Source organism: Primulina tabacum, chromosome 3 (genome assembly GCF_025594145.1).
Source record: "Primulina tabacum isolate GXHZ01 chromosome 3, ASM2559414v2, whole genome shotgun sequence".
Lineage (NCBI taxonomy): Eukaryota > Viridiplantae > Streptophyta > Magnoliopsida > Lamiales > Gesneriaceae > Primulina > Primulina tabacum.
The window spans coordinates 13,478,109-13,502,858 of NC_134552.1; the positions used below are offsets into that span (position 1 = coordinate 13,478,109).

Below are 24,750 nucleotides of genomic sequence, written 5' to 3' on the forward strand. Positions count from 1 at the left end.
AATCAGAACAAATAATGCAGCATCTTTCACTTATTTTTCAAACATTCCAAATGAAAAATAGTCATTGGCCCATGGCGGTGGATGGAGACGAGGGATAATGATGACGATCATGTCTGAGTGTATTAATGGTGTGTTGAAAGTAGTTCGACGTCTCCCAATAACTACAATAGTGGAATTGACCTAACAGCAATGCGTGCACTATTTCATTCAACGCCGAACACGAAGTAATAAAATGATGTAAAAAAATCAACTATAGACTGATTATGCATACTCTAAATTTGATATGCGGTCAAAAAAATCAATTGAACATCGAGTAATAAAATTTGACCGAAGGGATAAAACAGCATCCGTCGTGACAAGAGCAAGACCGGGTCGTCAACATCACGTACAAGCTGTTCACATTTCTTTACGTGATTGCACATGTGGTAAATTTACAATATTTGGAATTCCTTGTTCACATGTTATATCTGCAGCAAAATAGTTTGGATTAAATCCCGCACAGCTTGTAAAACCATGGTTTACACTCAGCGAATACGTGAACACATATGATGGAAGATTCTACCATGTTCATGATGAACAATAGTGGGATGAACCAACATTCCAATTACAACACAATAGCGTGCGGCGAGAAAGGAGGCAGGTTGGTAGAGATCGCATGACACACTTAAAATGAGATGGATCAACCATCATCGAGGGAGAGACAACGTGAGAGGTAAAAGATCTACAATAACATATTTTTCATTATTTTTACTTGATATCATGTGAAGTGATTAATGTAATTATAATTTTTGTTATAAAATTATATAGTTATTAATAATTGTTCTCCATTGAATGTAGGTGCACGTGAGAAGGTTGAGTTATGATGACAAATACTTATGTATGCAACGCCAGTGTCACATTTTAAAAAAAAATTATTAAATAAATTTTATTCTCTCGTGAGATTCAGTGTCCAATTGTGTTAAATAATTTTGAATATCAAGTGTTTTGACTTATTTGCTTCATTAAGTGTTGTATTATTTTAAATTTTGTTTATTGATAGATGTTGTTTTTACGTGTTTTATTGCATTAGTTTTGTATGTGTTTGCATTGTGTGTGCGTGCATTTCATATATATTTTGTTCATTTTAGAATTAGCATATTCATATAATTGTGTTTAACTTGTACGTGAAGAATTTGCAGGTGAAATGACTGGAGAACTGAAATCGGGATAGAAATATGCAAGCCACAAGAAACTAGAGAGCACTTGGCAGAAAGATCGGCGCTCGGGCGATAGAATCTTACCGCTCGAGCGCGATGAGGGATTTCCGGAAGTTTTTGACAGAAGAGTTGGCGCCCGAGCGGTAGATCTTACCGCTCGGGCGCGAGCAGTGCCTGTGCCAAGTGAATATTACAGAAGACTCGGCGCTCGGGCGGTAGAATCTTATCGCGCGCGCTACTGCCCGATTGCGGGTGCTGCACCTTAGAAGATAATTACAGAGGAGTCGGCATTCGGGCGGTAGAATCTTATCACCCTAGCGGTAATCAATTTGAAAAAAATATTGAAGATGATTTCTTGCTTCCGGGGGAGGTTGGCAATTGTGGCTGCAAAAGGGAACCCTAGGAATATAAATTAAAATATATAAGAATTAGTCAATTCAATAAAAATATTATAACGAAAATTTAAACAAGTACATTTTATAATTTGGTGTACCACAACATAACAAATAACTCATTTACTAATCGTGTATGAATGAAAATTACAGGTGATTGACCCATACATTGATATTGGTTAATCCAAAATATTTTAATCAAACTCAAATATTATTACAGTCATTCAAATAAGAAAAAAGAAATTTTAAAACTATATGATGCATATCTCATATTTCAAACAAAATACTGATTCATCATTAATTATTTTTCAAAAAATGTTAATTTATCTCGTACAACTTACAACTTACAACTATCTGAATAAAGTTTTTATTGTTCTCATAATAATAACAACAATAAATACAAAAATAATTTCAATACTATCAACAAAAAAATAACGTTACCATCTAAGAGTCTCTCGTACGAAATGACAAAATCAACAAAGTAATGTAATTACCTGACAATGTTAAACATTTTCATCAAAAAATAAAATTATAAAAAAAATTAATTTAATAATAATAAAAATATACTTAATACCCGTCAAATATTTCAAAATTACTAATGCTCGATAAACTAACGCAGCGTAGTCGGAATACAACCGGAAACAGAATTTTTTAACGGCCTTTAAGTATTTTTGCCCAAAGAAGTCGAGGAAATGCAAAGAAGTTGGAGGAATTGCGCGCAATTTAAAAAAGGATGATAGTTACGGATTCGTAGAACCTGTGACTACGTATCATGAATTCAGAATTCTTGACAGTCTGTCACGGATTTTAGGGAATCGTGACGCCTTTTTCTTTATTTAAAAAAAAATTAAGAATCCGATAACATTTTCTAGGAATTACATTATTTTTACAAGACTCACACTTTTGTAATATTTTGCTAAATAGTTTTTTAATTAATATTATTTTTTTAAAAATCCAATCTCTCTTTCCATTAAAAAATTCATTATATTTTGTACGCTTCTGTCCTAAAGAATCCAATGTATTATATGTTTCGTGTCGTTAACGTTACTCTCTAACACCATGGAATACAGAGTTTAAACGTGAAAAAAAAGAAGAAAGGTCCCAAATATGATAACTTGAAATACATTATCCTAATCTTTTTCTAATTAAATCGTCAGCCTTGTAAAATATCGGATATTGTAATATAAATTCCTTGATTTTCATGACTTGGATACAATCGACTTTCTTTATGCAATCCGTAACAACTTTTTCCTACCACTTGGCAATGGCTGCTCTTGCATTAAACGTGATTGTTCTGATCTTCTTTAGCAGCATAGTTCAAGGAAGAATCATACAACTCAGTTCTTCAAATGATTTGATCTCAGATGGAGTTAGTGATGTTGAGAATTATCCATCTTCGTATATTGTTTCGATTACCGATTCGTCGCCTGGGCATGGCGGGTGCAGCCATAAGTATGGTTTCCTTCCATGTGCCGAAAATGCTGGAGGGTTCATCTTCCAGATATTTGTTTATCAAGGTCTGCTCATATATGGAGAAAGGCAACTGGGGAAAGGGAGTAAGGTGCTTTTCCATATTGAAGGGAAATAAGATTTCGATTTTAAATGATATATTTTATTTATTTTCCTCATAGAGTTTTCCTTGTTGATTTGATTGAGCAAATATTTAATATGATTTTGTCTTCCTTAGATAATGAGATCTTAATTCAAGAGATATGATATTAGTGTTTAAAAAGAATTTATTCCAAATAAAACTCTCACTTTCCTTGTATTTTAGGTTTTCTTGAGGAGATATGATTCTTCACCTATAAATAAGAGGTAAAGCTCATTGATGAAGGTGGCTTCGATATCGACCATACAAACACACACGTTGCAGAGATTTGCAGAGAAAAATTATTCACAAAGCCGTTGCTGTTTGGAGTGGTGATTCACGTGTTAAGCTAAATGTTGCCAACAACTACAGACAACATCCGTAACGGTGTTGACTAAAGATTGCATCTAGTTGATAGTGGTTTCCGGGATCAAGTTTTGCTTTCTTGATTATTTTTATTTTTGTGTTGGTTATTTATTTTAGAAAGCTTTATTTTCTCAAATTGTTGAGGAAATTGATTTTGGTACAATCACTAGTGTTAATTTTTTTTTGTAAACGATTGAGTTTTCTAGTGATTAATTTTTGCCATAAGGCACCGCATAAGTATTTATACTTGTGCATATTTAATCGCGTCCATCTATTTATTTCAAGTCAATTTGTGTTATAAAAGTTAATTTTCCGCTGCATGTAGATGTTGTCCGAGATGTTGTAACATCTGGCACAACATCTAATTCTGACAAAACACAAATTTACTATTTTACATTCCATTCTGATATTCTCATTAATTTACGTATCTGTCGGACAAAATAATACTTACAAGTGGTATCAGAGCTGGTTCTTGATATACTAAGTGCTGATTCTGGTTTTTGTTTTTGTTTGACAGAACTAATCCGATGGACAATTCATTTGCAAGCGCAGAACTTCGACCATCAGTTCTAGATGGTACCAATTACAGCCTATGGAAGGTCAAAATAAGATACTATATAAAATCTCTAAATGAACGGGCATGGCAGCGTGTCATCAATGGATGGACTCCACCAGTCATGATAGATCAAGAGGGTGACAAACGGCCAAAGCCTGAAACTGACTGGACTGCTGATGAAGTGCAAAATTCGAGCCACAACTCAAAGGCTTTGAATGCTATATTAACATCGGTTGACATGAATATGTTCAGTTTAATCACAAACTGCACTTCGGCTAAAAGTGCATGGGATATTCTCCAAAGTCACTGTGAAGGGTCTGAGAGTGTGCGACGAACCAGATTAAGGATGCTTACTTCCAAATTCGAGATGATGAGGATGAAAGAATCTGAGAACATACTTGAGTATGATCGTCGCCTACGGGAAATTGCTAATGAGGCATTCAGTGTTGGAGAAGCTATCTCAAATGAGCGCCTAGTTAGCAAAGTCCTCCGTTCTCTGCCCGAAAGATTCAACATAAAAATTTGCGCAATAGATGAGGCTAAAGACACTTCTAAGATGGCATTGGAAGACCTTATCAGTTCATTACGTACTTTCGAGATGAACTTGGACATGCAGAAGAAGGATAAAGGGAAGACAATCGCACTCCAAGCTTCAAATGACTCCTATAATGAACTCCTTCAAATATCTCAAGAAGTCAATGATTCTGATCTCTGCGAGGATTCTATCTCCTTTATCACAAAAAAATTTGGTGATTACTTGAAAATGATCCGAGATAAAAAGAAGGATGCACAACCATCTAAATTTCCTAGCCTTCCTGCACCTGAAAAGTCACAAAAGTACCCTGCCAAGCAACAACTTCATCCAAGGAATGAAGGCAAGGGACAATACAATTCAAAAAGGTATGATTCGGTGCAGTGTAGAGAGTGCGAGGGATTTGGACACTATGCCAATGAATGTGCTAACCGATTGCGAAAAAACAAAGGCTACAATGTGTCTATAAGCGATGAAGAATCCGATGCTGAGGAGAAATCCACTGATGAAGAAAGTCAAACCTCCTTGACTGCACTATTTACAGGAAATTACTGGCTGCAGGTGAATCCTTTAGGTGTTGCCCTAGGTGTTGCCACACCTGGCCGCAACATCTGTAAAAATTCAGTATGTTTGAAATCCACAACTTCTGGAAATTTGAGTGGAGATGATGAATCAGAAGCTGATTATGAAGAACTCACTCTTGAGAGTGTGCAAAACCTTTATGAAGAGCTGTTTGAAGATTGGACCAAAAGAAACAAGTTGAACTCAAGTCTCATGAATGAGAATGTTGAACTAAAAGCCGTAGTTGCCAAACTTGAAGTAATTTTGAGCAAAAAGGATTTGGAACTTGGAAAGACCAAAGAAGAACTTCAAAATACAGCTGAAACCTTGTCCAAGTTTAATTCAAGCACATCCATGCTTGAATCCATACTTTTGATGGGAAGAGATGACAAGAAAGGCTTAGGGTTCAAAGACAGTGCGTGTGAAATAGGTGAATCTTCCAAGTCTACTGTTTTTGTGAAGGGAAAAACTGATACATCTCCACAACCACAATCCAATTCACCAATCAAAAGCTCTTCATCAAAAAGACAACATGCTGCACCAATCGCTAAGAAACGAAAACGCAGGTATGTATGTCATCACTGCTTTAAGCCTGGTCATATCAGGCCCTACTTTTTTAAACTCAGGGATGATCGCAAGAATCAAAAATCGAGTCGGATGTTGTCCCGAATGTTGTCAAACACTTTCCGCAACACCTCCCACCATCGACCTACAGTAAGACAAATTTGGGTCCCAAAGGTAAAAACTCACTGTAAAGTAGTTTATACCTCGTTAAAAACTAACACTGCAGGTCATTGGTACTTTGATAGTGGAAGCTCCCGTCACATGACTGGATCACGAGAATGTCTCACCGATTATGTTGAGCAAAAAGGTGGCAAAGTTACACACGGAGGGGGAGCTAAGGGAAAAATTGTTGGAAAGGGTACTTTGAAAGTTGAATGACTACCAAAGCTCCACAATGTGCTTCATGTTGAAGGATTAAATTCAAATTTGATAAGCATAAGCCAACTGTGTGATGATAATTTGCTTGTTAAGTTTGATAAACATACTTGTGAAGTTTTTGATGAATCTAACAAGTGCATAATGACAGGTACAAGGTCTTCGGATAATTGCTATCAAATAAGTGAGGAACTTTCGTGCAAACATGTGCAAATCACCGAACTTGACCTTTGGCATCAAAAACTCGGACATGCAAATTTCAAAACCTTGAAGAACTTGAGTAAGTACCATGCAGTTAGAGGTATGCCTAATCTTTCATCTGGAATATCATATGTGTGCGGAGATTGTCAAAAGGGAAAACAGACGCGTGTGTCGCACCCAGTGTTGCCAACATCTGGGACAACATGCTGTCTGGAATTACTGCACATAGATCTTATGGGTCCCATGGAAGTAGAAAGCATTGGCGGTAAGAAGTATTCTTTTGTGTGTGTTGATGATTTCTCGCGGTTTTCATGGGTGAGCTTCATTAGGGAGAAATCGGACACTTATGATGTGTTTAAACAATTGCTCACAAGAATCTCAAACTTCCACAACTTAAAAGTGAGAAGGATCAGAACTGATCACGGTAAAGAATTTGAAAACATATCTTTCTCATCCTTCTGTGACAGGAAAGGCATTTCACACGAATTTTCAGCACCAAAAACCCCACAGCAAAATGGCATTGCCGAACGCAAGAATAGGACTCTGCAAGAAATGGCAAGGGTGATGCTGGCCTCAAAGAATATTTCAAAGCGTTTTTGGGCTGAAGCCCTTAATACAGCATGCCATATATCGAATAGAGTCTATTTAAGAAGTGGTTCAACCATGACTTCTTATGAAATCATTATGGGAAAGAAGCCTAACCTTAAATATTTTCATGTGTTTGGTTGTGTTTGCTACACTTTGAATGACAAGGATCAACTTGCAAAGTTTGATTCAAAGAGCGACAAGTGTTTGTTTGTGGGATATGCCACAAATAGTCGAGCTTATCGCATGTTTAATCTAAGAACTAGGACTATTATGGAATCCATTAATGTGGTGTTTGATGATTGTGCAGATCTCAAGAGGAAAACCGCTGAAGATGACGTTGAAGATCTTCTGGAAAATCCAATCTCACTGGAAAATGCAGATGTTACAACATCTGGCACAACATGTGACGCTAAAGACACTGAATCTGAAGAACCGCATTGCAATGATTATACAGTAGATGATGGATCGTGTATTCCAAGCAAAATTCAGAAAAATCATCCATCATCTCAAATAATTGGAAACATGCGTGGAGATGTTCAAACTCGGAAGAAAGAAAAGATTGATTACCGAAAAATGGCTGGACTGATGTGCATGAGTTCTACATACTGACATGTTAGATTTTCATGTTTTATATCCAACATTGAGCCTAAAAATGTTGATGAAGCTTTGAAAGATGAGTTTTGGATTAATGATATGCATGATGAGCTTGAGCAATTTGTTCGAAATGATGTGTGAGACTTGGTTCCACCTCCTGACCATGATAACATAATTGGTACAAAATGGATTTTCAAAAATAAAACCGATGAGTCTGGAAACATCATTAGAAACAAAGCAAGATTGGTTGCTCAAGGGTACACACAGGTTGATGGGGTTGATTTTGATGAGACCTTTGCTCCTGTAGCACGTATTGTGTCAGTCAGACTACTACTAGCCGTTGCATGCTACATGAAAATCAAACCTTTTCAAATGAATGTCAAAAGTGCATTTTTAAATGGTATTTTGAGTGAGAAAGTGTATGTTAGACAACCTAAGGGTTTTGAGGATCCACACCATTTGGATCATGTATACAAGTTGAAGAAGGTACTTTATTGCTTGAAGCAAGCACCACGTGCATGGTATGGGAGATTGACTGAATATCTACTCGAAATTGGCTTCAAACGAGGTGAGGTAGACAAAAATCTTTTTATTCAAAAGTCCAAAGGTGAGATTCTTATTTGTCAAGTATATATTGATGATATAATCTTTGGTTCTTCCTCTCAAAAGCATACTGATGATTTTGTTGAGTGCATGTCATCTACATTTGAAATGAGCATGGTTGGTGAGCTAAATTTCTTTCTTGATTTGCAAATTAAACAAATGCATGATGTCATCTTTTTGTGTCAAAGCAAGTATGCTAAGAATTTGATTAAGAAATTTGCAAATGAAACCCAAAACACATGAAAACTCCTATCGGATCGAGTGAGAAATTGTGCAAAGATGATGTTGCCGAAAATGTTGACTGTAACGTCCCGAAAATTTGAAGGTCCACGTGAACCACATGCATGCAAGTTATTAAATTTCTTTGGTATTTTATTAAATTTTTTTAAAGCATTAAATGCATGTTTATTTTATTAATTATGTGTTTAATTATTTTTATGCATTTTATGCATAATTAATGCAAGGTAGTAATTATTTCATGAAATTTTAAAATGACATGCATTAGAGTTTCTAGATGCATTTCACGCTCGAACGAGGAACGGAGACCGGAGAATTTTCAAGAAATTATTTTAAATATACGATTTATTTTATAAATTAAGTTGAGGTGTTTTTAAGTGTATTTTTCAAAAATGAGATTTTATTGGGTATTTTTACCCGCAAAATTTTGTTTTTAACAGTACGCAAATTCTATCGAATCGGGGGACGTTTTGAGGTTTCGGCTAATGTTTTCAAATCTTTTCAACACGAAATATTTTTCGGGAGTGCGTTTGGATTTAACGGGCATACTTTTGGACCTTTTGGGCTTAAAACCCTTTTATAAATCTTTAAAATAAAATTGTGGTCCATTAACTTAAGATTATCTATATAATTAGCACCTAAACACCATTTACCCTAAACCTAAAACATGTATCAGCCGTCCACCTCCTCCGATTGGCCATCTCCTTCGTGAGTTGCAGCATCAAAGATTTCGGTGCTTCTTTTTCCACCAAGCTCAATTCTTTCCACGTCCCGTGTTCCTCCGAACGTTTGTGCACCTAGCATCATAAGGCACGCTTGTTACTTCTTTTTTTGCATCATGCACGTCATATTAATGATGTGTGTGCACTTCTTCATGAAAACTTTCGATCCAACCAAGGGTGTTTGAGATTTTCAGGTTTCGTGTGAACATTTCATTTTTTGTGTGCGTCAACTCTCACTGTTTCTTGTTGCTGTGCAAGGGGACTGTCGGTTGCTGTTGTGAAGGGCCGAGACATGTCATGGTATGTAGAGAAATAGGGCTGGAGTCGGTTTTGGTTGGAACATGGGTAGATCGGGCGTGATGTCCCATTTCAGTTCGATTTTGGGGTAGGGTGCGTGCAAGGGTCCATCCAGCAGTGCAAGGGCTCAACCGTGCCATGAATAAGACCCTGATGGGTCTGGGACAGGGCCTGGAAGGGCTCGGAACCTGCTGGAACAGCCCCAAGCGCGAACCGTGCGGTGTTAGTGAAAAGAGTCGCGGCGGTACTCCTTGGTGTCTAGCGGTCGTGGGCTTTGTACAGCCTGCATGGGGCTGGAGCCGTGTGTCTAGTGTGTCAAGTAGGGTCCAAGGTGGTCAAGGGGAGGTCGGTTCAAGGCTGGTACGTTGAGTTTGGGTGGTGGCTTGAGTTTTTGGGAAAAGAGTGCACCAAGGGGGGTAATTGAGGAAAGGGGCCGAGAGTTAGGGGAATTACTGGAAATTTTCAGCCGGGTGTTAGGGGGATAATGACATGGTTTTAGGAACATTTTAGTGTTTTTAAGGTATGGTAAAAAGTTGGGAAAATTTTGATTAAGTTTCGAGTCGATTCGGGTTAAAACCGGGACACCGATCCAAGTTTTAAAACGAATAGGTTAAGACGTTTAAGAATGCTTTTAAATATGTTTTGGGATGTTTTAAGGAATTTGGTATGCTTTGGGTCAATTTTAGAGGTCCAGGGGTGAAATGATAATTTTTGGGTTTCCAGGGGCAAAATGGTCATTTTGCACCCGGGGTGAGATTTTGGTCCTGGCAGCGCGCCCTGAGCACAAATTATGATATTTTAAATGTTTATGCATCATGTTTAAAATTTTTACGCAATTATGATAAATACGGTGTATGCTTGGTTTAAATGAAAAATTATGTATATGCATGCTTTTATTTAAGTGATGAATATGATGACACGTTTTGAAGGAAGTGATTTAGTTGTGACTAACACGATGACACGATGACATGTAAGGCCCGGGCTCAGTAGGCGGGTAATGCCGTCGCTGATGACCCTCGCCGCCGGGTACCGCGGTTACACGTAGATGGATCCATCGACTGACATGATGATACGAAAGTCACAGCTAATGAACGGAATTCAGATTAAGATTTTAACACGTATATGCTGATACGATGATACATGCTATTACCATGTTTTGACAGGTCACAGTTACGCATATGATATGATAACATGATGAGGCATGTTTTGACACGTTACGATTTTACACGACACGCTTATGTTCATGTTTTTAAGCTCATGAAACGTATTTTGATAATGCTATTTTTCACTGCTGTGTGCTACGTATATGTACTTATTATTACTGGTACAGGTGTGTTGAGTCTTTAGACTCACTAGGCGTGTGTGATGCAGGTGAGCATTTTGATCAGGGGACCTGAGGTGCCGAAGACTGAGTAGGCAGGCGGGATGCGCGGTGACACGACCCGAGGACCATTATTTTTCCGCATATTGATTCACATCTTTTGAGAGGAGTTGCACATTTTTATATGTTGATTATATTACGATTTTTACACGTTACGCTTTCGTTGATTTTGGATTACGTTAGTTATTTTTAAATTGCGTTATTCTTGTTGGCAAATAAATACGATTACTTTAAATGTTATTTTGTAATTGCGAGCTTTAAAATATATATATATATATTTCCGCACTTTTAAAACGGTAGACGTTTCATTGACAACACCTTATATCGTAGCATCATAGGTAGCCTCCTGTATTTGACTGCCAGTCGCCCTGACATCATGTTTAGTATTTGCTTATGTGCTAGATATCAATCCAATCCTAAAATTTCTCATTTGAAAGCTGTTAAACGTATTCTACGTTACATAGCAGGAACAATTAAATTAGGATTATGGTATACACACGAAACCAACTCAAACCTGGTAGGATTTTCTGATGCTGATTGGGCTGGGGATTTAGATGATAGAAAAAGCACTTCTGGGGGGTGTTTCTATCTTGGCAATAATCTGATTTCTTGGCATAGTCGAAAACAGAACTGTGTTTCACTTTCCACTGGTGAATCAGAATATGTGGCAGCTGGAAATACGTGCACCCAACTTTTATGGATGAATCAAATGATAGAAGATTGTGGGCTTAAAAGTGAATCCTTAGTCGTGTATTATGATAATTCTAGTGCAATTAACATTTCAAAAAATCCAGTACAACACTCTCAAGCAAAGCACATTGACATAAGACATCATTTTATTCGAGATCTTGTAGAGAAATGATTGATCCAAATGGAGTTTGTTGATACAAATAACCAACTGGCCGACATATTCACCAAAGCATTGGATTTTGAGAGATTTTCCAACCTTCGAAAATCTCTCAGCATGTGTTCTGCCTAATCATTCTTGGATGTTGTCTCAGATGTTACAACATCTCGGACAAAATCTCATTTGCATATACAATTCTAGGGCTTAGACATTCTGCATTGCATTCATACGGTGATATGATGTGTTGAACATGTGCAGCATAATTCTCTGTTGCACCTACAATTCCTTGTTATCTTTTCAAACTTCACACCTTTACATGTGAACTTAGTCACAGAAAGAATTGAAGTGTGGTCACTTGACTCTAACCCATGTGACAAGTAAACGAAGTAAAATTGAAAAATCAAGTGATGGGTCTGTGATTAGAAGGAAAGATGTAAAAAGCTACCTAAAAGAGCCCAATGAAGGCTGTGTTTTTAGTGTGGGAGCTACCCCTTCTAAAATTAACACAGAAATAGAAGAAAATAGAAAAAGCTACCTAGAGGAGTCCAATGAAGACTGTTCTTCTAGTGTGGGAGCTACCACTTCTAGGTTAAAAATATTATTAAGTCACTGAGTGTGAAGATTATCAAATTTTGTTTTCAGGAACTGTGGGTGTTGACTGGAGATGTTGCCAACATTTGTGACAACACTTCATCTGTAAACATATCTCATATTTGCTCTCATGTTTTTTATCTATGTTCCATTCTGTTTTTAGGCATCCATAAGTCATGCATAAACATAACAGTGTGAATTGGGTCATGAGGTTATTTGTATTACAACAAAGACGTTTTGTGACAAATCCAATCTTTGCAGGAAATCGAATTAATGTGCACCTTGATGGTAAGTGGAGCTATAATCCGATGTGGGTTTTATGTCTGGAATTACTTTTGAAATGATATTGCACAAAATTATTGCGATAAACTCTGAAGGGAGTAACGACTATTTTTTTACCCGTTGTTTTTTTTCGTTAGCATTGATCGGTTACTAATTTGGGATGTTATTGTTGCACTGTAATTTCATGATTATCCTCCTGTTTTTACACCGCCTGCCTTCGAACATACGCATTTTCACTATTTTGCAAACCCTCGCATCATTTTCCTGAAAATTTGAATTACTCTCTGCAATCCTGTTGTTATCACTTATCTTAGATTTACAAACAATGGCAGGAAAGGGCTTTGATCCCCACGATATTTGAAGTGAAATGGGACACGCAGACGATGTTGCTCTCAACAAGACAACATCTGCTGCAACAACCACTGTTGAGCCGCCCCTACCGTTGGTACCTGCTGTTGAAGAACCAGTGCCCCTGGAGATTATTGAACCAGGTGAGCCCGGAAATCCACATGATCTTGATAACTCCCCAATAATTCCAGTGTTCAATCCTCCGTGCCAGCAAGTTCGACGCTCCAAACGACAGGCTGGGTATAATCCAGACCTCACGTCGGGCAAACGTTTCTGATATAAGGGTCAGCCATCCACTCGCCCATCGCTGATTGATCCAACAGAAACCTCGGGTGATGATTCTGATGATGCAAATTACGAGTTTTTGGCCCGCAAGAAGAGTAATCCTCCGCCTAAGGAAGACAAGTCTACCTCCAGTAACGCCACTGGCTCTTCTGAGAAAACAACCCATGTTCCTCCACAAGAGCCCTCTCCCTCCACTGAAGAAGAAATCACGTTGGCCCAATTTATGGCCACCCTGAAAAATCAGAAGAGTGAAGCTTCTGACGCTCCTGTTGCTTCCCCCGAAACTGAAATGTCCACTGGTTCTAGCAGTTCTGCTGATACTCCTGCTGCAGTCAATGAAGCCCCTGAAACAAACGAGGCAGTGGACGAGGATGCTGTCAACGTTGTTGCCGACACCTCTGACAACACTGATTTTAGCGAGTATGATCTAGATGGTTGCTACAACTTCAAGTTTTATGCTGAGAAGTCATTCTCCAACTGGAATCTCTATACCAACAGGGAATTTATTGAAGAACGCAACGCTGATATGGCAGCCTTCTCCCGAAACAATTTGATTGAGTTTCTTAATACTCGTGGTCTGCTCTTTACCGTCTCATCTGTATAGCCCTTTTGCCATAAAGCTGTGGCTGAATTCTACGGCAACCTCTCATCGGGTGTCAGTGATCCAAGATCGGCCAAATTTGGCAAGGTTTTTGTACGGAACAAGATATATAACTTTGACCCGCAAATCATTAATGATTACTACAGCACCCCATCTGTTCCTGAAGGCCCTCCACCAGATCTTGATGAGGTAGTCTCTGTACTAACTGGTGGATTGATTGGAAAATTCCCTGCCCATCCACAGAAGGTATCAGCTGCAAAACTCATGATCCTATACTCTGTCCTGCACAAGGTTGCCACCCGGAATTGGACGCCGTCCACAAACACCACGGTGGTTACCAAATCTCAAGCACTGACTCTGTTTGCCATTGGCAATGGCACTCTTAATTTTGGGCGTATGGTATTTTCCACTGTGATGCAGTATGATGATGGGGGATTAAAGTCATCCAAGCTCCCGTTTCCCAGTCTGATCTATGGGATACTGGTGTCCCAGGGGTTTGTTCGAAATGTTGATGAGGGTCTGTCTGATTCCCGCGAAACAATCAAAATTGCCAAGGCCCTGTTCAAAGGAAACCGCAAAGTTGACCTTCCATGGAAAGACTCATCCAAAGCACCTTCTGCTACTGGACCAACTACTGCGTCTACCTCTAGACCACCTAAACCTGGTTATGTGAAGATTACCGTAGCGGGTGCCCAGACCCATCTCGATCATACTCTTAAGAAAATTGCCCAAGCTAAGGCCGACTTGGCCTACTATGAGAGTTTGGCTGCTGCTATCAGTGTCATGTTAGAAATGGTCGTTCATGGACAAAAAGGGGGAGATGATCAAACTGGTGCTGGTCCGTCAGGGACCAAGGATGATGAAGAGAAAGAGGACAGTGAGGATGAAGAAACTGAGGATGAGGAGGATGAAGATGATGATGTTTAGATTTTGTTGGCTTAAATGTTTCCATTTCTGCTCTTAATTGTCTATTAATATTTCTGTTTGTATTTTTGTCTTGGCTAATATCTCTAACTGTTAATGGATATGTTGCAGTTGTTGTGTTAAGTGTTGCCAACAATTCTAACAACACCCCGTACTAACAGTATTTTATTCAGGGGGAGAAAATCTAAAACTCAGGGGGAGTTGATTTGATCTTAACAAGGATAAATGGGTTTGATCTCATTTTGTCCAAGAAAAGCAAAAAGGGGGAGATTGAAGGGAAATAAGATTTCGATTTTAAATGATATATTTTATTTATTTCCCTCATAGAGTTTTCCTTGTTGATTTGATTGAGCAAATATTTAATATGATTTTGCCTTCCTTAGATAATGAGATCTTAATTCAAGAGATATGATATTAGTGTTTAAAAAGAGTTTATTCCAAATAAAACTCTCACTTTCCTTGTATTTTAGGTTTCCTTGAGGAGATATGATTCTTCACCTATAAATAAGAGGTAAAGCTCACTGATGAAGGTGACTTCGATATCGACCATACAAACACACACGTTGCAGAGATTTGCAGAGAAAAATTATTCACAAAGCCGTTGCTGTTTGGAGTGGTGATTCCCGTGTTAAGCTAAATGTTGCCAACAACTACAGACAACATCCGTAACGGTGTTGACTAAAGATTGCATCTAGTTGATAGTGGTTTCCGGGATCAAGTTTTGCTTTCTTGATTACGTTTATTTTTGTGTTGGTTATTTATTTTAGAAAGCTTTATTTTCTCAAATTGTTGAGGAAATTGATTTTGGTACAATCACTAGTGTTAAGTTTTTTTTGTAAACGATTGAGTTTTCTAGTGATTAATTTTTGCCATAAGGCACCTTACAAGTATTTATATTTGTGCATATTTAATCGCGTCCATCTATTTATTTCAAGTCAATTTGTGTTATAAAAGTTAATTTTCCGCTGCATGTAGATGTTGTCCGAGATGTTGTAACATCTGGCACAATATCTAATTCTGACAAAACACAAATTTACTATTTTACATCCCATTCTGATATTCTCATTAATTTACGTATCTCAGACAAAATAATACTTACACATATTCTCGAAACTGGAAAATTCGGGGGAATCATTTTTCGAATTCTTATGGCATTACCGTCGATGATGCTGATGATTGGTAAGTAAAGTTATTGGATATTCTTGTTCTGTATGCTAGAAAAACAAGCGGACTCAGGAATACAAAAAGTTTAACTTCATGTATGACTTCTTTGAAAATATATGAATTTCACCGAGAAGATTTCGACAAATTTTTTGTTTCTCAGTGACTGGAGTATTCATGGACAAAGAGAGTGCTGAATCTGAAGTCTCAGTTGGAATCGGTATCTACGCTGGAATCACAGTCTTTAGTCTTACTTTGCATTGGGGTATATGTGTGATATTTGGTAGAAGAGACTTACCTCAAAAATCAACCACCGGAACATCGTGTTCGGATTGTTTGCCAGCCAATGAAAAACCACTCCACTTGAGAGGTAGGCCTACAGCTTAAAACTTGCCAAGAAAGTGGTTATATTTTTATCTTCGAGGGCAGAATATTCTGTCAATTATTGCAGATACCGGTGTTTCAATTGATCGAGAGACCCGAACCACAGCTGGGATTATGCTCGGTTCTTTGATTCCTTACATTGCTGTGGAGCTGGTTAATGTTTTCAAGTATTTATTCGCAAACCGTTTGTTGACCTTAATAGCACTCTTAGTCGCAGTCTTTTCATTGCTTTCATATTTTCTCTATCAGGTATTCTGAGTTTATATATGGCTTATATTTTTATCAGTCGTGAGATGATTTTACTTCTAACATGCATGTTTAAATTTTGTATTCTTGTTTAGATTTTGAACCCCTGGATTCAAGAAAGAAGTTTAGACTACTCGAAGTATGAGACTCTGAGGGCTGGATTTCTGAAACACGTGCGACGGCTAGGAAACATCGTGAATGAAGACGGGAAAACTCAACACTTCTGTCATAAATAAGTAACATAAATGAAGCTGAAACATTATTCATGAAATAGTTTTAGTGTTATAACTGAATTTGCCATTTGTGTGCTTTTTTTTTTCTGTGCAGATTATTCTCGGAAACGGATAAAGATAAGAGTCAAAGTATAACAAAAACTGAGATAGAAAAGCTGGTTCTTGACATCATGGAAAGTGGGAAAATGAAAATTGATAACAAATATGCAGTTTCTGAGATTATGAAAACATTTGATTTCGATAGTGACATGAGAATCAATGAGCATGAATTCATCAACGGATGCAAGAAATGGATTGATGAAACCAGTTCATCAGAACATGGAGATCCTGGTTCAGGGCACATTTTTCATGAGGCAAGAAAGCTACTCAATCAATGTAATACTGGCATTTTGGTGGGTAACAGTGTTTACAAATCTGTCCTTAGCTTTTTATTTTTCTGCAGCTTTTTCAAGTATTTAAAGAGAAGAAAGAAGATGATCCTAAAGAGATAGACCGGATAATGTCAAAGATTTTAAAACATGCTCAAACACGATTGCTTAGATCTGAATCTTTGATTGCAGAGGATGGAAGACCAAACATCGAGCGTATTCAAACGTAAACAGTTTAATATTTTGTTCTTTATGATCCATTATCATTATTATTAATTTTGGTTCCTTTAACTTGCTCGAGACATTTTTGTTGTGGCAGTCTGTTCAAGCAATTTGACACTGACAAAAACAAGTCTATATCAAAATCTGAACTAGAGCATTTAATAAGTACAGTGAAATTTGGGGAAATTCAGCAAAACGTCGACATAGTAAAGGAGCTTCTCAAAGATTTTGATCAAGACAACAATGGTGTAATTGATGAACCTGAATTTGTTGCTGGAGTAACAAAATGGCTCAATAAAGCCGTTCGAATAGCAAATACCACAGACAAGACAAAGAGTATAGATGAATTCGACAAGGTGAGGGCTGAAATGACCTTTTCGTTAAGGCATGATGATAGAAATTAACGTAGGGCTTAGACCGTCGTAGTTTAAAATATCACAGTAATATATGTCTTGTTTTTTGCAGATCGTGTGGAAAGAAGAAGTGTATGACAAATGGGCATTTATGAAATCAGCAATCAAAGTTCTGTTTGGCATTGTTGTCCTGACTTTTCTTGGAGGACCTCTAACGGAGAGTATTCTTGGATTGTCGTTTTCCATGAATTTACCATCTTTCTGCATAGCATTCGTGATAGTTCCATTGGCCACGAATGCAAGAACTCTAATAGCAGCAATCTTACCCGCCAGCCGTAAGAGTGAAAGATCTGCTTCTTTAACATTTTCGGAGGTATATATATAACCAAAAAATTCTCTACGAATTAAATTTAGCATCATTAATCTGTTCTATATATGAATTGGGATGATGCAGATTTATGGCGGAGTTATCATGAACAACCTTTCCGGATTGACAACGCTTGTTGGCTATTGTGTATGCCAAAGATTTAACGTGGAATTATTCGGCAGAAGTGCTAACTATTTTTGTGGTGTGTGCTATTATAGGCATCATGGCTTACACACGCACCACTTATCCTCTATGGACTTGCTTATTAGCATTTTTGCTTTATCCCTTCTCCTTAGGATTGTTCTGTTTTGCGCAATTTTTCTGGAGCTGGAAGTAAACTTTTTTGGTATGCTTGTTTGGGTCTTTGTACTTTTGATTATTTATATAGTTAAATTTCAGTCTTAGTACTGCATCTTTCGATTTTTATCAATTTTAATTATTTTTCATCAAAAATATTGATGTGACATTACACACGTCACCGACACATCGTAAAAATGACTGAAATTACCAAAAAAATAAAAATAAAGATAACAGACTAAGAATGAAATTTGATAATATATAGAAATAAAATCGTAAATAGACAAACATATTTTAACATTTTAAAGCAATTTCTTAACTTGAACAAATTTTTTTAAAACTGCGTTGTTTCGAAATGCATGCACAAATATAATAATTTTTTAAAACCCAACTCGGGCTAAAAGATAAAAGTAGTAAAATTTGACGAATTAGCTAGTACATATATTTTCTTGAAAAACCTTTGCATGACTTTACAGAATCATTCGTATATAGGAAATATATAAAATGATAAAATATTATGTTTTCTAAATATATGAATTACTACAAAAAAAAAATAAAAATTGTGAATTAGAGATAAAAAAATTCATCAATAAACTGACAAATACTTGGGTCATAAATGGCTTAGCGATCGAAATTCTAATTCGAAAAATCAGTCGCTATTTTCATCGTTATTTTTCAGCGCTCTTCAAGTAATTGTAATCGTCAATATACCTTTTTCTCTTTTGAAAGAAGAGAAAAAGAGTATACATTTTATAGGTTTCATATATTACATTGTGAAAATAGTTTAATATTTGTCTATTTATGATAGTTAGTTTGAAATTTTTAAATTATGGTAAAAATATTCAAAATATTTTATTTTAGAAATATTAGAGTAGTGAATCGATCATATGAACCAAGCCAAATCGAACCAAACAGAAGTCTAGGTTTGATTTGGTTTGGTTTGCAATTTTACGAAATCGATTTACGAAATATTTATTAGTACCTTTAATTACATTGTTGTTGTCCCGTTCTAGCATCCAAAAAACAAAAGTATAGACACTAAAACACCTATAATTATATGTATATATTAATCAATTGAATAAAGCAACGTTCACGCAACTTTGTGATATGATTACTTAGAATGTCTATCAACTTGCCGGGCTTTCTAAGGACTTATATGGCATGCAACTCCACATTCACACTGCCAGCACACCAACTCTATAAAATGCGCGCGCAAGGAATACAGACATCATAAATTCAATCAAATTTATACAGTGCTCCCAACAATGGCCTTCGCTCCAACTTGGAAGCTTGTTTTTGCCACTCTCTTTGTGTTGCAGTTGTGGGATTATCAGGCCACAGCCCGCACGCTGCCTCATTCGTCATCAATGGTCGACAGACATGAGCAATGGATGGCACAATATGGACGTGTATACAGGGATGACACAGAGAAGGCGGAAAGATTCAAAATATTCAAGCAAAATGTGGAGTACATCGAGTCTTTCAATGAAGCTGGACTTCGATCTTACATACTCAGCATCAACGAGTTTTCTGATTTGACGAATGAGGAGTTTCGGGCAGCCCGAAATGGATACAAAAGGGTCTCCCATCCAATATCACCAAAAGTTTCATCTTTCAAATATGCCAACGTGTCCGCAGTTCCTCCTAGTGTGGACTGGAGAACGAAGGGAGCTGTTACAGGCATCAAGGACCAAGGCCAATGTGGTTAGTGCACAGAAAACAATGAGCATAGCCAAACAACTACTCCCCACTTTCATTTTTCTCGATAAATATCAGCATGTTTTAAATAGAAAATATTCTCTAGCTCAAAGAAACAAATCCTGATGAAAACAAGTTACAAAATGCAGGATGCTGCTGGGCATTTTCAGCTGTGGCAGCCACGGAAGGAATCCATCGGCTCACGTCGGGGAAACTAGTATCATTGTCCGAACAAGAACTCGTGGATTGTGACACAAGTGAAGATCAGGGATGCAATGGTGGTCTCATGGACTATGCGTTCGAATACATAATAGGAAATAAGGGCCTGACCACCGAATCTAATTATCCCTACCAAGGAGTCGATGGCACCTGCAGCACACAAAAAGAATCATCCCATGTCGCAAAGATCACAGGATACGAGGACGTTCCAGCCAATAGCGAGTCATCTTTGCTAAAATCCGTGGCAAACCAACCAGTATCCGTGGCCATTGATGCTGGTGGATCAGACTTTCAATTCTACTCGAGCGGAGTATTTACAGGAGAATGTGGAACCGATCTAGATCACGGTGTCACCGCTGTCGGTTACGGGAAAACCAGCGACGGTACAAAGTATTGGTTGGTTAAGAATTCTTGGGGAAGCAGCTGGGGAGAGAGTGGATATATAAGAATGCAAAGGGGCATTTCTGCTGCAGAGGGTCTCTGTGGCATTGCGATGGAAGCTTCTTATCCGACTGCTTAAAAATGTAACATTGCGAATTTGATTTTCTTTGTCAGAAAACTCAAACTTATTTATGTCAATCTTATGTAATATAAGACACTGTACTGTTAATCCACATTCATGACCTCTCCAACTCTCTCTCTCTCTCTCAATTTATCTATCTAAGAAAAAATATAATTAAATATATTTCCAAATATATCATTCGGTTTCTAAATTTAATTATATTTTTTCTTATTTTTGTTATCAATATATTCTTAATAACTAAGTTTCGAAAAATGTTTAACAATTTTTTGAATAAATAAAATAAAGAAAAAAAATGAATTTTGTTTCTTAAAACAAACAAATTTATATATTTGAGAAGCATAAAATATTATTTTATCAATTATAGTTTGAAATGTATTCTTGATCTGCATGGAAGTACGTACCATGAAAGCATTCAAGAACTTCGTAAGTTAAGAATTAATAACATTTAGCTGTGCCATTACTCACATATAAACCCCACAATTTATTATTTTATTCGTAACTGTTCAAAACCTTTTTCATTTTCGTATAGTACTCTAACTAAGGATGTATGTGTGTGTATATATATATATATATATGCAGCACTTGTCGTTTTTGTGGAGAAACAGCAAGAAAAGATGAGGCCAAAGATTTATCTCTTCGGTGATTCTATTACTGAAGGGTCCTTCAAAGATGGTGGGTGGGGTTCTTCTCTCGCTAATCACTTCTGCCGCATGGTAGTTTCGCAAATTTTTTGTTTGTTCTTTCAGTAAATATACAAATAAATGGAGACGTAGTTGTGTAATTTGTCCGTATATTTCGTTGATTTTCTGATATATGTGGTGGGCCGGCGATATATTGTTCGTGTGTAGGTGGATGTGGTATTGAGAGGTTACAGTGGGTACAATACAAGAATGGCTCTTCATGTGACAGGGAAGGTGTTTCCCCCGCCGGAGGAGGGCGGCGAAGATCCAGCGGCGGTGACGGTTTTCTTCGGCGCTAATGACGCATGCCTTCCTGACAGATCCAGTGCGCATCAACACGTGCCGCTTGAGGAGTACAAGCAGAATCTCCACGCCATTGTTGACTTTTTCCAGGTTTAGATTATGTTAAAACCGAAATTTTGTTTTGTTTTCTTTTTTTTTTATATTTTCCATAAAGCCGTGAATGTTTTGCCTTAAATTAGTTAATGGTTTTGATGGTTTCAGAAGCGATGGCCTTCGACTCGTGTTCTCCTCATCTCACCTCCTCCAATTGACGAAGCTGCCCGTCTCCAGTGATTAATCTATCTATATTTCATATATTTGTCATATCATCTCTGCATATGTCTTTTAATCAAGTGATTCGAAAATTTCACTTTTTTTTTTTATATGGTTTGAGGTTCTCTTGACTGTAAGAAATAACTGATATGCAGGCATCCGTTTCACCCCAACCCGACGGGCTTACCGGAGAGGACGAACGAAGCCGCAGGCAACTACGCAAGAGCATGTCTCGACGTTGCAGCTGAATGTGGACTTACAGCCGTGGATCTCTGGACCAAAATGCAGCAATTTCCTGGATGGCAAAAGGCTATCTTAGTGTATGCTTCTTGCTACCTTTAAATGCTTAAAAAACATGCACATGGTCTGACACTATAAATTATATTGTTCAAACTTTTCATGCATTATTTTTTCTTACAAATTTAATTTCCTATTATATATATATTTTAACATAAAATGGACAAAATTTCTCAGATTCATTCCCAAAGCAAAAGTGTTAAACGAACTATTTTACCCTTGCAAAACTGAAAATATCTAGATTTGAACCAATGCAGAGATGGTTTACATTTGACTGTGGATGGAAACAAGTTTGTTTTCGAGGAAGTGATAGCGCGGCTGAAGGAAGTTGGCGTAAGCGTGGAAAGTCTGCCGGCCGATCACCCGCTCGATCATAACTGAAATTAGTCCTAAAGGATCCTCCGGTGTTTTCAGATTTTAACTGAACAAATTAATTAAGTGGGTTGCAATCAAATTATGTTAAATAGTGGTATGTTATGATAAAAGCAAACGTTGTTGATTTATTATGTTTGAAAAATTCAGTCGTGAATGGTTTGGTGAAATCATCTGCAACTTTCTTTATCTTGTGACTTCGCATGCTAATTAATTCAAGTCTTCTTGTCAATATAATCTAAAATGAAATGATATTTGATGTCAATGCACTTGTTTCAATTGTTTAAAACTTGATTTTAATTGGTCAAAGACGAAATAGATTATTGTCAAAACTAATTTCAATCGACTTAACTTCCTTGAGAAAATTTCTCGATCGATCTTCTAGACACCCAGATGTGCTAATATTCAAGCAACCTTTTTTTAATTCAACAACACAATTAACAACACATGGTTTGAGTTAGTCAAAAACACGGTTGGTTTGATTATGTAAGCAATGATATTTTAATTTTTTTTTCTTCCCTAAACTTTACCTATAAATACTCATCCATTATTCATTTCAAAATCACACCAAAACAAAAAATCATCTCATCTACAATCATAAGTGTAGAAGTGAAAAAAAAGATTTAGTGTGAGATTTAATTTCTTAAGGAATGTTTATCCTTAGAAGTAATACGAATAATGGAGAGAAAGTGAGAGTTAAAATCATAGTATTCTGAGTGAAATACTTTATATTCTCAATTTTCTTATCTTTTTGTTATTAATAAAGAAGTGATCTCCTTGAGAGGTTTAGAGTGAACGTAGCTCAATCTTGTGATGAATTGAGCCACTATAAATATTGGTGTTAATCTTATTCATTATTTATATCACTTACGATATTCCGCTGCAATATTACATCGTTATTTTCCTAATATCCCAACAATTGGTATCAGAGCGAGGTTCTCAAATACTATAGGAAGTCCTCGTATGCTCTGTGGTTGCAGCTTAGTCTAAACTTCCACATCAGAAAAGGCTTTCTAGCCAGTATTAGGGAAGTGATTCTTTTGTGTTCAGACTTTGACGATTATTCGTTGGTAACATTCACAAAAGATGGAGGTACGCACAAGTAAGATGATTAGTCCTAATGGCTCTAATTATCATGTGGGGGCCCATGCTCCTGATTAACGTTTAATGACCAAACAATCAGGATTTATTAATGTAAACAGCGAAAGCGATTAAAAATTTTCCTTTTGGGCCAATAGAAATTTCGGCATAACCTCCCCGTAAGTATGACATCCCAAAAATTTCCAAACAACACAACAACATTTATATACTCGAAATAAAGTCATAACATCAATTCACAAACATATAGCCGCACTGGCCAGGACTAGCATATACAGAGCCGACAAGGCTCGCTCACACAACAACAATCCAAAACATCGTAAAAATAACAGTACAGCTACACAGGAAATTCCCTGGCAAAAGTATGACTCCATAATATAATATCTGGGAACTCTCAATCACAATCCAACTACTGGGCACCGCTACCTGACGTTCCACCAACGTGTCAAATCCTCCTGGATAACCTGCTATGACATCAAAAACAACCACAACATAAAAAGAAACGAGGGGTCGGGCCCCAGTACAACGAACCAGTAATATTACGACAAATATAACTGACATGAAATAACATCAAGTAAAATGCGATGCAATGCAATGTAATGCAATGCATGAAAGGTAACAACCGATAACGGATACCAAACGGAGTCCAAATGAATCGCATCAACAACAGTAACAGTGGCCACCCGTGCCAGGAACGTAGCAACGCAACATCAAGTCGCCCTCATCCATGCACGTAGCATCGAGGGTATGAGAGCTACCCGCTCAGCCCTCATGCAAGTCATCAGGAGTGCTAATCCTACCCACCCGCTCCATCGATGACGCAACAAATCGATAGATCAATATCAATAGCAATCAAAGGAGTCAAGGCTCGAAATGCTATGCACTAATAGTATCAACTCAAATAAATGCATGAATGCAATCACGTATTCACAGAAGCACATAAAGTACGCCACAGCTCATTACAAAATACTCAACGTCATCTCACGTCATAATAGACGTCGTAATGAAAACAGTTCGTACGTACCTCAACTGACTTTAATTTACCA

General features: G+C 37.2%; 4 protein-coding genes across 4 annotated transcripts; all 4 read left to right on the plus strand.

The window, feature by feature from the left end:
• Positions 1-2,852: 2,852 nt before the first annotated feature.
• On the plus strand, positions 2,853-7,528 carry LOC142538449 (uncharacterized). Its single transcript, XM_075643764.1, has 5 exons — positions 2,853-3,149; positions 3,363-3,403; positions 4,060-5,757; positions 6,001-6,113; positions 6,282-7,528. The coding sequence occupies exons 1-5, from the start codon at positions 2,853-2,855 to the stop codon at positions 7,526-7,528; spliced, it is 3,396 nt and encodes a 1,131-aa protein (XP_075499879.1).
• An 8,196-nt stretch (positions 7,529-15,724) lies between these two features.
• LOC142540569 (sodium/calcium exchanger NCL1-like) lies at positions 15,725-18,377 on the plus strand. The gene is made up of 9 exons (XM_075646828.1): positions 15,725-15,810; positions 15,956-16,162; positions 16,244-16,425; positions 16,518-16,658; positions 16,750-17,008; positions 17,098-17,249; positions 17,343-17,601; positions 17,711-17,971; positions 18,053-18,377. The coding sequence occupies exons 4-9, from the start codon at positions 16,621-16,623 to the stop codon at positions 18,368-18,370; spliced, it is 1,287 nt and encodes a 428-aa protein (XP_075502943.1). The 5' UTR covers positions 15,725-15,810; positions 15,956-16,162; positions 16,244-16,425; positions 16,518-16,620; the 3' UTR covers positions 18,371-18,377.
• A 1,103-nt stretch (positions 18,378-19,480) lies between these two features.
• Positions 19,481-20,710, plus strand: LOC142540570 (senescence-specific cysteine protease SAG39-like). The gene is made up of 2 exons (XM_075646829.1): positions 19,481-19,966; positions 20,110-20,710. The coding sequence occupies exons 1-2, from the start codon at positions 19,528-19,530 to the stop codon at positions 20,697-20,699; spliced, it is 1,029 nt and encodes a 342-aa protein (XP_075502944.1). The 5' UTR covers positions 19,481-19,527; the 3' UTR covers positions 20,700-20,710.
• Positions 20,711-21,259: 549 nt separating this feature from the next.
• Positions 21,260-22,767, plus strand: LOC142538995 (GDSL esterase/lipase At5g45920-like). Its single transcript, XM_075644294.1, has 5 exons — positions 21,260-21,415; positions 21,551-21,775; positions 21,887-21,954; positions 22,093-22,257; positions 22,492-22,767. Exons 1-5 carry the CDS (start codon positions 21,317-21,319, stop codon positions 22,613-22,615), a joined length of 681 nt encoding a protein of 226 aa, XP_075500409.1. The 5' UTR covers positions 21,260-21,316; the 3' UTR covers positions 22,616-22,767.
• The last annotated feature ends 1,983 nt before the right edge of the window (positions 22,768-24,750 follow it).

What these genes read in the sequence shown, in the direction of transcription:
- LOC142538449 (XM_075643764.1), top strand. Translation starts at nt 2,853, where the DNA reads ATGGCTGCTCTTGCATTAAACGTGATTGTTCTGATCTTCTTTAGCAGC. An exon ending in AACTGGGGAAAGGGAGTAAG is followed by an intron (nt 3,150 to 3,362) that starts GTGCTTTTCCAT and finishes CTTGTATTTTAG; the next exon opens with GTTTTCTTGAGGAGATATGA. An exon ending in GCTAAGAAACGAAAACGCAG is followed by an intron (nt 5,758 to 6,000) that starts GTATGTATGTCA and finishes GTACTTTGATAG; the next exon opens with TGGAAGCTCCCGTCACATGA.
- LOC142540569 (XM_075646828.1), top strand. Translation starts at nt 16,621, where the DNA reads ATGAAGACGGGAAAACTCAACACTTCTGTCATAAATAA. An exon ending in AACACTTCTGTCATAAATAA is followed by an intron (nt 16,659 to 16,749) that starts GTAACATAAATG and finishes TTTTCTGTGCAG; the next exon opens with ATTATTCTCGGAAACGGATA. An exon ending in AACATCGAGCGTATTCAAAC is followed by an intron (nt 17,250 to 17,342) that starts GTAAACAGTTTA and finishes TTGTTGTGGCAG; the next exon opens with TCTGTTCAAGCAATTTGACA.
- LOC142540570 (XM_075646829.1), top strand. Translation starts at nt 19,528, where the DNA reads ATGGCCTTCGCTCCAACTTGGAAGCTTGTTTTTGCCACTCTCTTTGTG. An exon ending in CAAGGACCAAGGCCAATGTG is followed by an intron (nt 19,967 to 20,109) that starts GTTAGTGCACAG and finishes TACAAAATGCAG; the next exon opens with GATGCTGCTGGGCATTTTCA.
- LOC142538995 (XM_075644294.1), top strand. Translation starts at nt 21,317, where the DNA reads ATGAGGCCAAAGATTTATCTCTTCGGTGATTCTATTACTGAAGGGTCC. An exon ending in CTAATCACTTCTGCCGCATG is followed by an intron (nt 21,416 to 21,550) that starts GTAGTTTCGCAA and finishes GTTCGTGTGTAG; the next exon opens with GTGGATGTGGTATTGAGAGG. An exon ending in CCATTGTTGACTTTTTCCAG is followed by an intron (nt 21,776 to 21,886) that starts GTTTAGATTATG and finishes TGATGGTTTCAG; the next exon opens with AAGCGATGGCCTTCGACTCG.